The sequence below is a fragment of the Bombus pascuorum genome, chromosome 3 (assembly GCF_905332965.1).
Source record: "Bombus pascuorum chromosome 3, iyBomPasc1.1, whole genome shotgun sequence".
Lineage (NCBI taxonomy): Eukaryota > Metazoa > Arthropoda > Insecta > Hymenoptera > Apidae > Bombus > Bombus pascuorum.
The window spans coordinates 16,988,690-17,003,046 of record NC_083490.1 but is presented as its reverse complement, the minus strand read 5'-3'; the positions used below and the strand labels follow the sequence as shown (position 1 = coordinate 17,003,046).

The 14,357-nt window shown below is 33.9% G+C and overlaps 1 protein-coding gene across 6 annotated transcripts; it reads left to right on the top strand.

The window, feature by feature from the left end:
* Positions 1-2,966: 2,966 nt before the first annotated feature.
* LOC132905355 (leucine-rich repeat-containing protein 15-like) lies at positions 2,967-12,882 on the top strand. 6 transcript variants are annotated; one of them, XM_060956559.1, is made up of 4 exons: positions 2,986-3,116; positions 4,085-4,164; positions 7,385-7,780; positions 9,087-12,882. In XM_060956559.1, the coding sequence occupies exons 2-4, from the start codon at positions 4,133-4,135 to the stop codon at positions 10,729-10,731; spliced, it is 2,073 nt and encodes a 690-aa protein (XP_060812542.1). In that variant the 5' UTR covers positions 2,986-3,116; positions 4,085-4,132; the 3' UTR covers positions 10,732-12,882. The 6 variants fall into 6 exon arrangements, with proteins under 6 accessions (XP_060812543.1, XP_060812542.1, XP_060812541.1 ...); XM_060956558.1 differs by lacking the exon at positions 2,986-3,116 and adding an exon at positions 3,328-3,750 and having other exon boundaries at positions 3,850-4,164; XM_060956560.1 differs by lacking the exon at positions 4,085-4,164 and having other exon boundaries at positions 2,967-3,116.
* The last annotated feature ends 1,475 nt before the right edge of the window (positions 12,883-14,357 follow it).

Below are 14,357 nucleotides of genomic sequence, written 5' to 3'. Positions count from 1 at the left end.
TCTCTTCACACATTCGTAACGTGTACACCGGGAATATTATGACCGCTTCCGTTGGAGGAACAATGCCTCTAATAACCGGTGGTTAAGCGAAATCTTTGGTTTCTTATCGAAAGCCATGATAATCTCGAAAACAATTTTCATGATTGTTTCTCTGTAATCTAGTGATGTTTGTATAATTCTTAAGAAATTGATTACTAATTATTTTTATTGCAATAAGCAAGAAGGCAAGAAAAGTATCTACACTATTTGCTTAACATAACCTACAATAATTGAAATTACAAGAGGAAAAAGGAAGCATCGTATTCTGCCAATAAGTTGTACTATTAAAAATCTGGACGACTAGAAAGAATCTTGTCCGAAGTGATGCTTCCTAAAGTTCGTTGCTCCGTACATGTTGTCTCCGCACAGTCCGCGGAACGTTGGCTGTTTGCCAAAGTCATTCTCACATAATTTCAGGGGAATATAAGCGCCAAAAAATATACGGAACTCACGATTATAATTCTGGCATAAATCTATAAGCAGAAGAATAATCGCCATTGTGGTTCTTGCAGTAGTAAAACGTTAACGTGACTCGGTTTAATTAAATTTGATACATTCATGCGATACCGGCTATCGTTTTAATTCACCGAGATCACCGAGGCGTGTACACGTCGAAAGGTTACCTCCTACTCATTTACTCTTGTTTCACTGCAGATCGTATGATACGAAATCATACTTTTGCTAATTATCCTCTGTGATAGCAAAGAATACATGTGCTGTGAAAAAAAGAGATAAATGATAGTTTATTCTTCTACTGTAACGCTTATATCTAATGCTAAACTGGTAAATGTCCTCTTTTCCTCTATGATTAAAATAATTAGAAAGAAATTATTCTTTTCTGCCGATGAAAAAATGATTTGAATACATCTGATTGAGATAGTCAGCGCCACCTGGTGATCCGACATATCAAATGAATATGTATTTTCATTGCGTCGATAAAGTAACCATTTGTTTCTTTTTCATAATTACATATGTACATATTATACATTATATACGTATTTTCTCTTTGAATTACAATTAACTTATATGTATTTGAGATCACCAAATCTCAAATTCATCAATAATGAATCAAAAATATTAAAAATAATATTAATTACAGTAGATTTTTCAATTATATAAATAAGAGGAGAAATAACAGAATACGATGCACAATTCGGAAATGTGTTATGTTGTTAAGTTGTTGCATACATAACATTAGAAATGACAAAATAAAGAAAGAAAACGTCAAAGGTATAGAATAAATGTTGGTCTCTGCAAAGATACTTATGCTAAGTTTTAATTATTGAGTACATATAAATGAAAGCAGAAGTCAATGTAATGACCTTAAAGCTTTGATAATTATATTAGTGTATTATGAATAAACATGATAATATCAAGTGAAATATACGCAAAGATCTGTTTTTAAACGCGTTCGATATACTATATATTATAAAGAGTCAAATAGTACAAGATAATATTATTGACCAAATATATATATATATTACTGCTTAAACATTTTTAATTCATTAGTGTGAGTATATGAATACGTCAATACGGCGTTCGAAGTTATATTTAAATTTCTCTTAAGTAAGCTATATTTCTTGCATTCTCTCTTTTTTTTATAAAATAAATTGAATTATTAAAGTTAAATAAAGCAGCCATAAAAGATATTAAATACGACATTTTTAAACATTGTAATAATATATTATATTTACTGAAACTTTTAATAATTTCCCAATAAAATTTATTACTATAAATAAACATATATATAAATAAAACTAATTATATAAAATACTAGCACAAACGATTGTAAAATATAAAATGCATACGAAGCACTTATTAGTTCTAGCAAAAAGTTTAGACTTCGAACGCTGTACGTAACATTTCCAGTTGTTAATTACGAAAGAAAGAAACATGTTACGTGCCATTAAATATATGTTCGATGTTTTCGTAATCCTTTCATTTGGAACTTGGAAAAATGAAGTCAACACCATGACGTGCTTGTAAAGGCGAAATTAATCTTAGGCAATAATTCAAAGCCACGTTATCGAGAAACCTAATGTCAATTGCAAAGTTAATCAATGTTCTCTCTCTCTCATTTGCCGTAGAAATACGAGTGGGACTGGCAGGTCGTTGTTCCTAGTCAAGATCATGAGATCCCTATTCCCGACATTTCGCAATGCTGGCGTAATGCCTGACCTCCGCTTCCAATTCCACCGAATGCAATTCTTCAGAATTCGACGTGCTGCACTCATCACTCAATCACGCATTGACTACGTGAACAAACGCTTTCAGACGTACGAGTGACACGTACCACATCCAAGCCATATCGATTTCCCATTGTCCTCTACAGACATTCAATATATGCGCACCTTTGTTGTGTTACGACAATTGATGCAAAAATATTACACTAATGCAATTAGCATCATACATGTATTATCTTATTGACAAAGGAAATTTATATGTAACTGTATTGATAAAATAACTTCTTAGGTTTATTTGCTATTAGAGAAAACAATTTCGGTCAATATTATTCGATATAGAAATAAAAACAGTATGACTTTGTATAATACATACATATCATTATTACAGAAAATTTTCAAATATCTTTTAGTCAGTATTCGAATAAGACAATTGGTTGCCCCATCTCTCGGTTTGACCCTAACCTAAGTTGTACACTGTACACCTTGAATAAGTGTATATCTATATGGATGTATGTCTTGTATGTACAATTTGTATAAACATGCGAAAAAGAAACGTGATACTCATTGTCGTTCGGAAGTTGCGTATATGTTTATCTCGTTAAAAAAAATATTTGGTAAGTGAATCTTACATGCGCAAACAAGGCTCATGGATTAAAAATATCATGTAAGCTATTTATCTAGCATAGTTATGAAATCCAAGACATTAATCTTCAATTTAAATATGTATTGCTAAGGACAATCGAGAGTGATAGAGAACGCATGCGCGTGTGTGTCACCGGTGTCTACTTCAGTGTTAATCATTATCCCTCGAGTATTCAGTATTAAAATTGTTATTGTACAATTAAGTAGTGTAAAATAACAGATATCGATAGAGAAGCAGAAATTATACACAAGGTACGAGTTTAATAAAAATATATTTTTACCTTTGCTAAAAAACATGTAAGTATTTATCTTCATGTGACAAATATATACCAAATGTGAAATAAATACCAATCGATTCAATTATTATTCCACATTTATTATCGTATTTATGATACATTGAACACATCTAATCAGAACATGAGACATTGTTAATTATTTTACAGTACACAAAAAATTTATGTACACTGTAATTCATGTAGATAATGAATAATCAATAAACACGTGTCAAATGTGATTGCACAACAGAATATCATCATATCGTCATATCATGAAGATATTAAAAATTGCCTAATGATGAAACGTCCAGAAAGAAATTCACTAATGTTCGTGATAAATATATTATATAAGCGAGAAAGTACACGTCTTATATGCTAACCTCAAGATCATACAAATTGAATGAAACGCGTTTTCGAAAAGGGTTAACTGAAATGCGCATGCGCTTCATGTGTATACAATTTCGAGATTCATGTTGCGAATCCCTCTCATTTAACAAGAGATTATTAACCGTGATTCGAGGACATAATCACATAAAATAACGTCGAATCATAAAGCTAGTGAACGAATTAAATGTTCGAGAGTGTACGAGATATCAAATTTTCCTCAACATGTAAATTTTGTCTTCTCATGATTAAGGAGGTTAGAATACCTTACAACCCAAAAGCGTAAGATTTTTGTTTGTTATTTACTGGCTAAATAATTCAATTAGTATTCGACAAGAGAGGATGAAATACAGTGCCTATGTGTGTATGTGATCATATGTGAAGGAGAAAAGAGGGGAGAGAGAAACATAACACCCCGAAAAGACGCGCGTCGCGAAACTTATACTACGCAGAAAGAACGAGAGTGCGCGTCAGTACGTTTTACCCTGACCTCGGTCAGGCAGACATGGTTTAATTTAACCGGATCCCTGCAAACTCACAGTTCAATCTATCTTTGTCCAGTGATACGTTCAAATCCTGACGACGTTCGCGATTTAACCTCACTCTTCCATGGGAGGAAGGAAGGATACGCTACTTTTCCGGTATGTAAAGTGTGTTTTCAGTTTGTATGTCGAATTCTAGATACGATGTCATCAGTATTTTCGAATCCGATCAACTCGTGCGCGGCGAAACGTTCTCTAGTAAATCGTTAGAATCACGCATCATGACCCGGATTGTACCAGGTTTCACGATGAATATTCATTTGATACTGGTTTTTTTCTTGAAAATGATAATCGATGTAAATATTCTTGCTTTCGTGCAATTGTAAGCAACGATTAATTAATTATTTGATTCGGTTAAACAACGATGGCATCGAAGTTAAGATGTATTGATAATGCATTCTTTTTTCGTTTAATTCATGTTCATAAAGTTATAGTTTTAGGAGTCTCGATTTATATCTCGTTTAGAATGATAGTAATACAGTGAAGTGTGTAGCCTACGTGCGTTAGTTTCAGTTGATAATGACCGGAAGTTTACTCTCTTATCAAAAGCAGCACTCCTTGTTTTTTTAGTTTAAATGCTGCGATTACCTCTATTATTTCAGTAAGAACGTAAAAGTAATTTATATTATAATTTTTATAAAAATAATACAAGTAAAAATAATAAAATTTATATTAAAAAACAAGTAGTGTGCTACTTTTATACATATATAAAATTTCCAAAAAGATGCATGTTTTGGTATATAAATGTATTAATATACTTTTGATGTATAAGTATATATCAGTACCACGAAGGTAATATTTTACAATGTATAAAATTGAAAATCTACAACTTTTTATATCATTAAATATCTCAAACATTATTATTTGACATTTATTAAACATAATTCTACGAGTTCAAATAGATAAAACACTGCGAAAAAATAATTCAAATTGCAAGCTGCAGGAAATAAATCATATCACAGGTTGCATAATCGTCTGTCTCGTCAAAAGAGTTAAGAGAATGTAAGCACAAGGTTCGTAGTAATTTCAGTTTGAATATCATAGTCATGAGACATATCGTCGATACGTTACCGATTTAGATAAATAAGAAAGTTTTAGCGGAAAAAACCGACTGCTGAAACCAGTTGATATACTGCTGAAGAAAGAGAAAAACCGAATCACTCTGGCCAAAGAAAGCACTTGGATTTCCTTTGAATTCGGCTGGAAGTATTCCCTTCCACTTCAATATTTGACAATCTCGAGTGCGAAAGATAGAATAGATATATAAAGGAGATGATATTTGCAAAAAGTATGGATTGAATTGAAGCTCTTGCCGCAAGACTCAATGCAAATGACTCGATCCCCTCACGCACAGTCTCTATCATCGCGTCAGTGAGAGATGGACTCCTAGCTCGGATGGAATTTGAAAACGAAAGATCTATGGCGCCAAAGGCGAGGCAATAGCGAGAAACACAAGGAGGAATCGAAACGGGAAAATACACTTCCTCGTACACCCTCGACTCCCTTTAGCTCTTTGGGGTATAGTAATGGTCTAGGCCGTAGGCAAATTATACGTAGAAAGCTGAAGGGGCAGTAGAGCGTGCAACGCATAGCATTCTGGCGGAAAGCCTTCCTCTGGGCTTCGTTTGTGAAGTTGACTACTGGCCAGAAGCGTCGCCACCTTTCTTTGTACGTATGTAGCCGCCGCTTCTCCGTAGCCAACATGAAAACTTACTCAAATGTTATTCATCGCCATAATCAAGATGATTGTGCTCGGAATTTAATACATACAAAATTACCTCTGTCAAGCGTATATGCTTGACCAGCGAACCGACAGTAATGAATAGAAACGTACGTTTGATGGTACTATAAATGGGATGACTTCCATAATAATATTTTCACTGCATTCCCATCGAATCAACGGCTTATATTTTACATTTACATATAAAAAATGTTTTATCCTCAAAAATCTTGCTTTTTCTTTCGACGATAATCGTTACCGATAGAAGAATGGCCCGGCAATTAAACTCCAGTCTCGTAACAGATAACTACTATTACCAACGAATTTAAACGATAATAATTGTCCAGCGAACAAGGACTTTTTTAATGGCATACTTTTGTATTGTTGAAAAAAGAGGGAACAGGTATCTGAAAACATCAGAAAAGACCAGTGAAGAGCACTTTACGGGAACGATTAACGATTCTGGCTCAACGACCTGTAGCGCCGTGCATTGTTGCTCGGAATTACCGACCGCCAATTGCAAAGTCCGTTCCTAACTGACAATTGCTCCACTTGCTTTAAACCATTAGTACTCGCCAGTTATCTTGTTGGCAATACACTACAATGAACATCGTCGTCGTCATAGTTGGTTAGAGTAAATCTCATCGTCTCTCGGTGGCGATGATTTCTCTCCCTTTCTCCAACAATGCATTCATTCGTAATTTGTATATACATGTATATAATAGGTACGTGATAAGATAACAAAAACCATTATTCGTTGATTTCTTTATTCATTAAATACATACCGGTATCATATAATATGTTTACAGCTGAATACTTAATCAAATAAGGAAATTGGTAATTTTACTAAGATTTCAGTATTATATGACTATGCTCATGTTGTATCACAGATACGCGCATGCTGGAGACACGGTTATACAGATATAGAGTAACTATTGAAGTAGGTTACCGAACTGTAAGTTATCGAACTTTATTCAAATTTAAACGCCGAACGTTTTGTTTGAAGACGACGAAATCTCGTATTTGCAGACAGGGGGAAGTTTCTTTTAGAATGTCGAGCAGGATGTTCCTGCTCGTGGTGAAGTTTTGCGAGAATGCCTGAGGAGATAAACTTACAAACTTTCACAGTGACTTTGTATATTAGATATAAGGAATAAAAAAACCAACCAATCAGATTAGAATCCAAATCTGAATTCAAAATTCTTTTCTTGATATTACACGACAATTTCTCTGCGAATAAATATCAGTTATGTTTTAATTAATAATTACATTAGCTTTTGAAGAACACATTTTGTTCCTTTTGTATGTACAAAATAAATTGAGAGCTTGAAATTCTTATAATTAGACTTATGAAAATATTTATGCAAATGATCTTTGCGGATACTTATGCAAATTCATATTTTTATGAATACGGATAAAAGGGTAGGTTTGTTCCAGACGGAGGTTTGTTCCAGCTACTAAATATCATAACAAGCATTACATTTTGAATATTTTACATATTTTTATATGTTATTTGCATACTGTGCATTTTTACATCTTTAAATTTCCCATAAATGCATAAAAATCTGCATTTAAACTTACAATTATTTTTATTTACAGATATCCCGTGTTTACCAAGATGTTGAGACTACTTTTATTAGTAGCAATTCTTGGTACATCGACATTTGCCTATAATGGCGATCTGGAGGAACAAGAGTGTCCTGTGGACTGTCATTGTCATTATTTTCGCATCAACTGGGTGACCGACTGCTCTGAAAGCAATTTAACTAGCATACCGATTGACGAGCTCAGCCTGAACATTTACGTTCTAGATATGAACGGTAACAATATCGTACAGGTCGGTCCATTTCCACATTCGATCAAGCTAAGGCGCCTCCAAATGGCACATAATCGATTGACCGAGCTCAAGTATGAATCTTTCGCTGGATTAAATTATCTACTGGAGGCGGACTTTTCATCAAACGCGATATCTCATGTCGATCCCGAGGCATTTAGGTAAGAGCACTTTCGGATTCTTTTCTTCAGTTCGTTTTCTGCGTATAACGTCTGCTACATGCGCGTACGTACATAAATAAGAATCGTCGCACCTGTTTGCTATATAAAGACGAAATCAGAGGTAGTGATCTGTAGTAACAAAATATTTGTAACTTTTTATTCATAACGAGTAGGTGGTGATTTACATATATAAAATGCAGGAACTTTCAATTTCTCAAAATCAATTTAAGAAAATTTGTGTGAAATATTTAAACTTAAAAACTTAGAAAATGTTGGTTAATTTTATTCAATTTTAGGTATAAATGATAGGACCTTATGATACAATTAAATTATTAAATTTCAATAATTTCCAAACAGTTCTATTATTCTTGCTTATATTTTTTAATATTGCTTAGGAATAATTTATTCTCGTAATATTTGATATTACTATGCATATACAACGAGAACATGTGAATTGCCTTGCTGATCTGCATTCACATTGATTTTTATACATATTTCCAAGAAAATATTGAAGTACTACCGATCAGTAAATCATAGAATTTATTTGAGAAATAAAAGTTGGAAAATTGGCAAAATACGTCATCAAATATGCACTTTAAGTTAATTTCGTAATCAATTAATCTACCTATTATAATACAGAGAAATAGATTTTCCTCTTTTTTATGTTATCGTATATTTATTGCAGCACTATAATAAATATGTTCCTGAATTGAATTCTTTAAATTCAAAATAATATGTCTGACCTTTCTTAAAAATTTTTAGTCTTTAGAAAAATTTAGTTTTCTGTATTATACGAATATTTTCAAAACAATATGAAACATATTACATACTGTAATAAATCTGATTTCATAATATTATCTTGAGTATCTTTCACATAATTCGCTTCTAATCGGTGCATGCTATTTTAACAATGCTGTGCTAGAAACAAGTAGTATCACAAAATCTAGTATAGACATCATATGTATTTAATTAAGCGATCGGTAATATAGTAGAAAAGCCATTTTCACTCAGTAAACAAATATCAATCTAATGTTTCAATTAATTATTATTTCATTAGCTTTATTACATCTTTGTTTAAAGGTTCCGAAATACCTTTTCTTTCATGTTCAGCGCTGTAATGAAATTTTATTCTTAAACTAATTCGAATTTGCCATTCAAAATCTGCTTCGTTTGAACGCTCTGGCTCTTTCAGTTACAAGCTCCTTACAGAATTAACAAAAATCAGCTATTTTATGTACTTATAAGAACTAAACTCATATATAGCTCTTCTAATTACATTATAAATAAAAACTCAATATTTCTACAGGGACAGTCCCGGTCTAATTTCGCTGGAGCTTCAAAACAATCCATTGGACGAGGTGAAAGGTCCCTTCTTAAATTGTCGCACTCTGCTCTACCTCGATCTGAACTCTTGTGGCATCCAACACTTGAATACGGAATTCTTCTACAATACTACGAACCTAAATAAACTCGACTTGTCTCATAATTCACTTGGACAGATCAAGCCCGGCCCTTTTGATCATCTCACTAATCTGGAATACCTGAAGTTAAACGCTTGCAACTTAACCCACATCTCTCCAGATGTGTTTGCACATTTGGAAAACCTTCGAGAACTCGAAATGGCGGAAAATGATCTACATACATTGAGCTGGACAAACGTATTAGCACCTCTGATTCGTCTTGAATACTTGAACATCAAAAATACTAATATCACCAATTTGCCAGGCGATGCTTTCGCAAAGAATTTGTACCTCAGGCAGTTGGTGCTTGCTAATAACGAATTGTGCCATTTGGATGTTGGAAACACGCTGGGCCATAACCTCCACAATCTTCAATCGTTAGATTTATCGAATTGCAATTTACAAGATCGTCTATCGGAAGAAGCTTTTAAAAACGCTAGCAAACTACGTGTATTAAACTTGAGCAACAATCCAATGTTCGCCAATGAATTGACAGCCGTGTTGCGTCATTTGCCAAAGCTTCACAAGCTTTCGTTAAGTAATTGTAGCCTACAACGTCTGCCTAATACGTTCCACGTATTCGAGCACCTGGAGGAGCTAGATATCTCGCATAATCCTTTGTCAGATGCGTTTGGTAGTTTATTAAATCCACTGGAATCGTTAGAATATTTAGATATGTCTTTTTGTAATCTTGGTCATCTTGGAAATAACACATTCGCTCACATGACTTCGCTAAAGAAATTAATATTATCCGGAAACAAGTTGCATACCCTGGAAGAGGGATTATTCGCGAACTTGACGAGATTGGAGAGTTTAGAACTGAACAACTGTGACTTGAAGACTCCCATCGACCCTAAGGTGTTCGGCGACCGAGTCAGTACCGACATTATCGAACTCAAGCTCAGTGGAAACGCTCTGGAAGTACCTCAGGATGGTCCCCTGCTTCCAACACAATTATCCAATCTCGAAATGCTAGATTTAAGTAACTGCAGCTTGAGAAATCTGAATGAAAACCTCTTTTCCACAACTAGGAGTCTGACCCAATTAAACTTATCCAATAACAGTATTTCTGGCACGGAAAATCTGACCTCTCTGAAGAAGCTAGGAATGCTGGAACATCTAGATCTCAGCAACAACAGTTTGAACACTGTCTATCCACGAGTATTCAAGTCGAATCCACGTCTGTTGTCGGTCAACTTGCTGAGTAATCCATTCGTGTGCAATTGCTTCATCACGGAGATGTGGGATTGGGCGATACAGGTGAAGAACGATCTGCACGTGCTAGTGGGCAGTCAGCCGGCGAATTTCGAAACTGGTGGGGTGAAACTGAGAAAGAGTTTATCTTGTACCTATGACGACGAGACTTATCGCAAGATCGTGGAACAGGCGCGCACCAGCAGCGAGCCGCGACGTCCTAGAAAGGGTGACCTAACTCCCACCCGTACCTGGGCGAAATACGTCCGCGAGTCGAATTGCGGTCGTAGTTCATGATATATAGCGAGCAAATTTCAACATCCGACACTGAATGTCTATTACGACAAGACACACGGCAGACAGAAGAGCGAGTTGTAACGTATCTTGAAACTGCGAGGTGTATACGCACATACACATGTACATATGTATAGCTATGTACAAGATGTGCTATCGTCAAGTAATTTATCAAGATTTTACTCCGAGGAAAGCTAACAACGTCAGCCAAGATAGGATTAACATGTGTTAGTAATACGCGGGTGTCAGACGTCAGGATGTTGAAAAATTTTCTACGTGGAGTTTAGAATATGACCTCGTGTACGTTTCATTTAAATGGAATCTGTATTCAACCCTGTATGGGCATCGCCATCTTCATGGAATCACGATTATACGGGAGATGGTGATCGATCGTTCTTAGGTAGGAACGATGACCATCTCCAACAAACAACCCTCCTCTGTTCGAGAGAAACATGTTTATACGTTGAAACGGTAGTCGTATTTTATTGGAAAGTGATGCAATCCGTCTAGCGTCAGTTGGAATGATTAATGCAACGAGGGGTGATAAAGTAAAAAAAGAAATATTTATCGATCCCCTGAACAACGGAAGGTTCTCGAATTATCAATCACCCTTTTGCTTCGAACCTCTTTTGTGTTTCACCAACACTTTTTTCACATTGATGCCGGGAATTAATGGTCGAAAACCAGTCTAAGACCGTTCGTTGTTCCCATGACAATGGTGCCATGTCCTTAATTAATCTCACTCAACGATCGAACCAACCCTTACTCTCTTTTTCTTGCGAGAAGTTAATAATGTTGAACTGTATTGACAAGTGTCGAAGGCTAGAACAAGAGATTGAAATGAAACGTGAATCGAAAATATCGATTGAGCCAAGAGTAAGTATCCATAATAAAGTCACGAAGTTCTAGAAAGAAACCGAGCTTTTACCTGTATAAAACCGAACATAGATTCTATTTAAACGCTGATGAACGACGTGAAGTCGTGCTAGTCTCGCGTAAACACGTCATTGTTAACAATTACCAGGCCCTTACATGCTCGTACGTACACTCTTACATATCTATTGTTTTCCTATTATTATATGCGAGCGTGTGTTACATAAGTACGAGTGTGGACATCGCTAGGTAATATGACCCGTTCAGAAAAAAACTTAACTGTTCGAATTATTGACCCTCGACTAGAAACGCAATGCCGTTGAAATTATACACGATTTAATATATTCTTTTGACATTTATTAGTTTGTGCAATCCAGTTCGCAGAGAATTGTTAACAGAGTTTCATCTGTAATAATTATAGCTATATAATATAGATTAGATCTGTAGCAATATTTTACTTTATTATTTCTGTTCGTATTCTCTTCAATAATTATAATTAGAGACTACAGAAAGAACATAATCAGTAATTTCAAAATTCGATAATCAATAAAAATATTAAAAAGATAGACTTATTACGATTTCCCGCGTCTCTTCAATTGTTAATTTATTATTCATGCTTCAGTTTAATGATGCTAAATTATTTTTGCTTCGCTTTACTAGTCGAGGATCGATCGGTGTTATAAAATTTATCGTTTGTTATCCTTTATATATTTGTTAAGTTAAATCGTTAAACATATTTATTTTAGACTATAATTGTCGCAAGTTACGTTACTTTCCACACTTGTTGCTAGTTTCCGATTAACGACACACGCCAAGAGACATTTGCTTCTTTTGAAGTTGAACTACTTTGATGTTTGCTTGCACGGATGTATACTTGTGCTTTCCGTAATCAAACGCTATCTTCCCGTTTCAATGAAAATGTGCAACAATCGCAGTGTTCTCTGATTCTCTGGCGGTGTCCATGTATAAACAAATATGAGGTACTCTTAGAGTATTCTCATTCCCGGGCCATTCTTCCTTAGATTAGACAGTGACGATTTGAGTCTAGTTTTCATACCAAGATGACTTTTTCATTGAAAAAGCACATTGCTAGCATACCTAGTAGGAAATTGAATAAAATATACGTGTATATTGGTCTATAAGAGAATAGGTATGTAAGCGAGGTTTTTAATCTTGCTGTCGCTTAAATCAAGCATGAGTAAATTCAGGTGCCGATACGATTTCACTATGTTCATGAAATGTATAAGACTGTATTTAATAAATGAGTCATTTTTCTTGGTACGCGTTGTATCTTTTTTTTATTCCGATATATTCTTTAAATTTAACATTTTTTTCTTTTCCTTTTATAAAGTTTCATATCCTGTTCCGTAGGTATAATATTGTACACTTTGCAACTAATTTCGTCACCTTTCATCAGGTGATGATTCAAAATACAAATTTTACCGACTCATGGTAATAAGAATTTTATTACTTTGTGACTCAATATCAATAGCGGCTTCTTGAAATAAGCACAGACTATAGGTCAAGTTATACAGATAAAGTATTATTATATTAGTGATGCAATATTATTTTATTTGAAGTCGACAAACGATTAGATAACCATATATCTTCATAATAACGAATTATAGTTAGCAGTAGATTAATTGTACCTTATTAATGTTCACAAATTACTCGCTATTGCTGTACATTTCGTAGAATCTTCTGAGTAATGTTAAGTGGGAGAGAAATATTGTGCAATTTAAAAAAGAATGACATTTTAGAAAGGAAGTTTCGCTTTCGGCAGCTATGATATTACATTTACATATACAGAGTGTATATGTTGAATACCTAACTATTTCTGCCATTACCGAAGATAAGAAAACATAATTCACAAAAAATATGCTTTTATGCATTTGATAATTATAATAAATATTCGTCCAAATTAACAATACAGAGTATTTAAAGGTTATCGATATTTTTTATCTTAACGTCTGTTTGTTATAATAAGATTCATAATTCCATAAATACGTAATTTTGGCTATGACAGAATTATAAAAATATATATTAAGATTTATTCCAATTCACATATTTGCCGATAAAATTATTTTTACGCGTTATTTTTTAATAAATTTATAAAAACACGAATTTATGAATTGAGTTCATATTTTAGTTATTTATATTTCATTCAGATGTTTACATATGAAATGTCGTCTGAAACAAAAATGTGGTATTTACAATTTGCGATACTATACTGAATAAATTAAAAAGTTCCTCCAATCACTACGGAAATAGTAAACTATATTTCTATTTGCCTATTCTAACCATTTTGCTTAAAATGTGTATTCCATTTTTTACATTAAGTATTAATATATAAAACTATTTCCGTATCCGCCTGAAATTGAAGTTTAAGTAGGGGGACGATTTCGCCAAATTACAACCCTGTATAAAATAGGCGCGATTTATTGAAAATAAACGGTATGACACACATTAAGCGACATGTGGACGAACTCATGAACACTTATGTAAGCGAAATTTTGTCGGCTCGTAATCATGTTCGATAAATATAATTGCTCCACAATATAACTTCAATTGTAAAAACAGTACGAAAGCATAACATAAATTCGATAATTTGCTCGGGCATAGATACATTTAAGAAAGTCTACACACAAATATACAACAAACTAAAATAAATATCACGATACCATGTATAAATAAGAAAACCAATGTTTTGTATATGTTAACAATACGATGTCACTAACACACGTATGTGAATACTT

Coding starts and splice junctions, on each gene's coding strand:
- LOC132905355 (XM_060956556.1), top strand. CDS start 6,446: ATGATTTCTCTCCCTTTCTCCAACAATGCATTCATTCGTAATTTGTAT. Junction 6,511..7,384: donor TATATACATGTATATAATAG/GTACGTGATAAG, acceptor TTTTATTTACAG/ATATCCCGTGTTTACCAAGA. Junction 7,781..9,086: donor GTCGATCCCGAGGCATTTAG/GTAAGAGCACTT, acceptor ATATTTCTACAG/GGACAGTCCCGGTCTAATTT.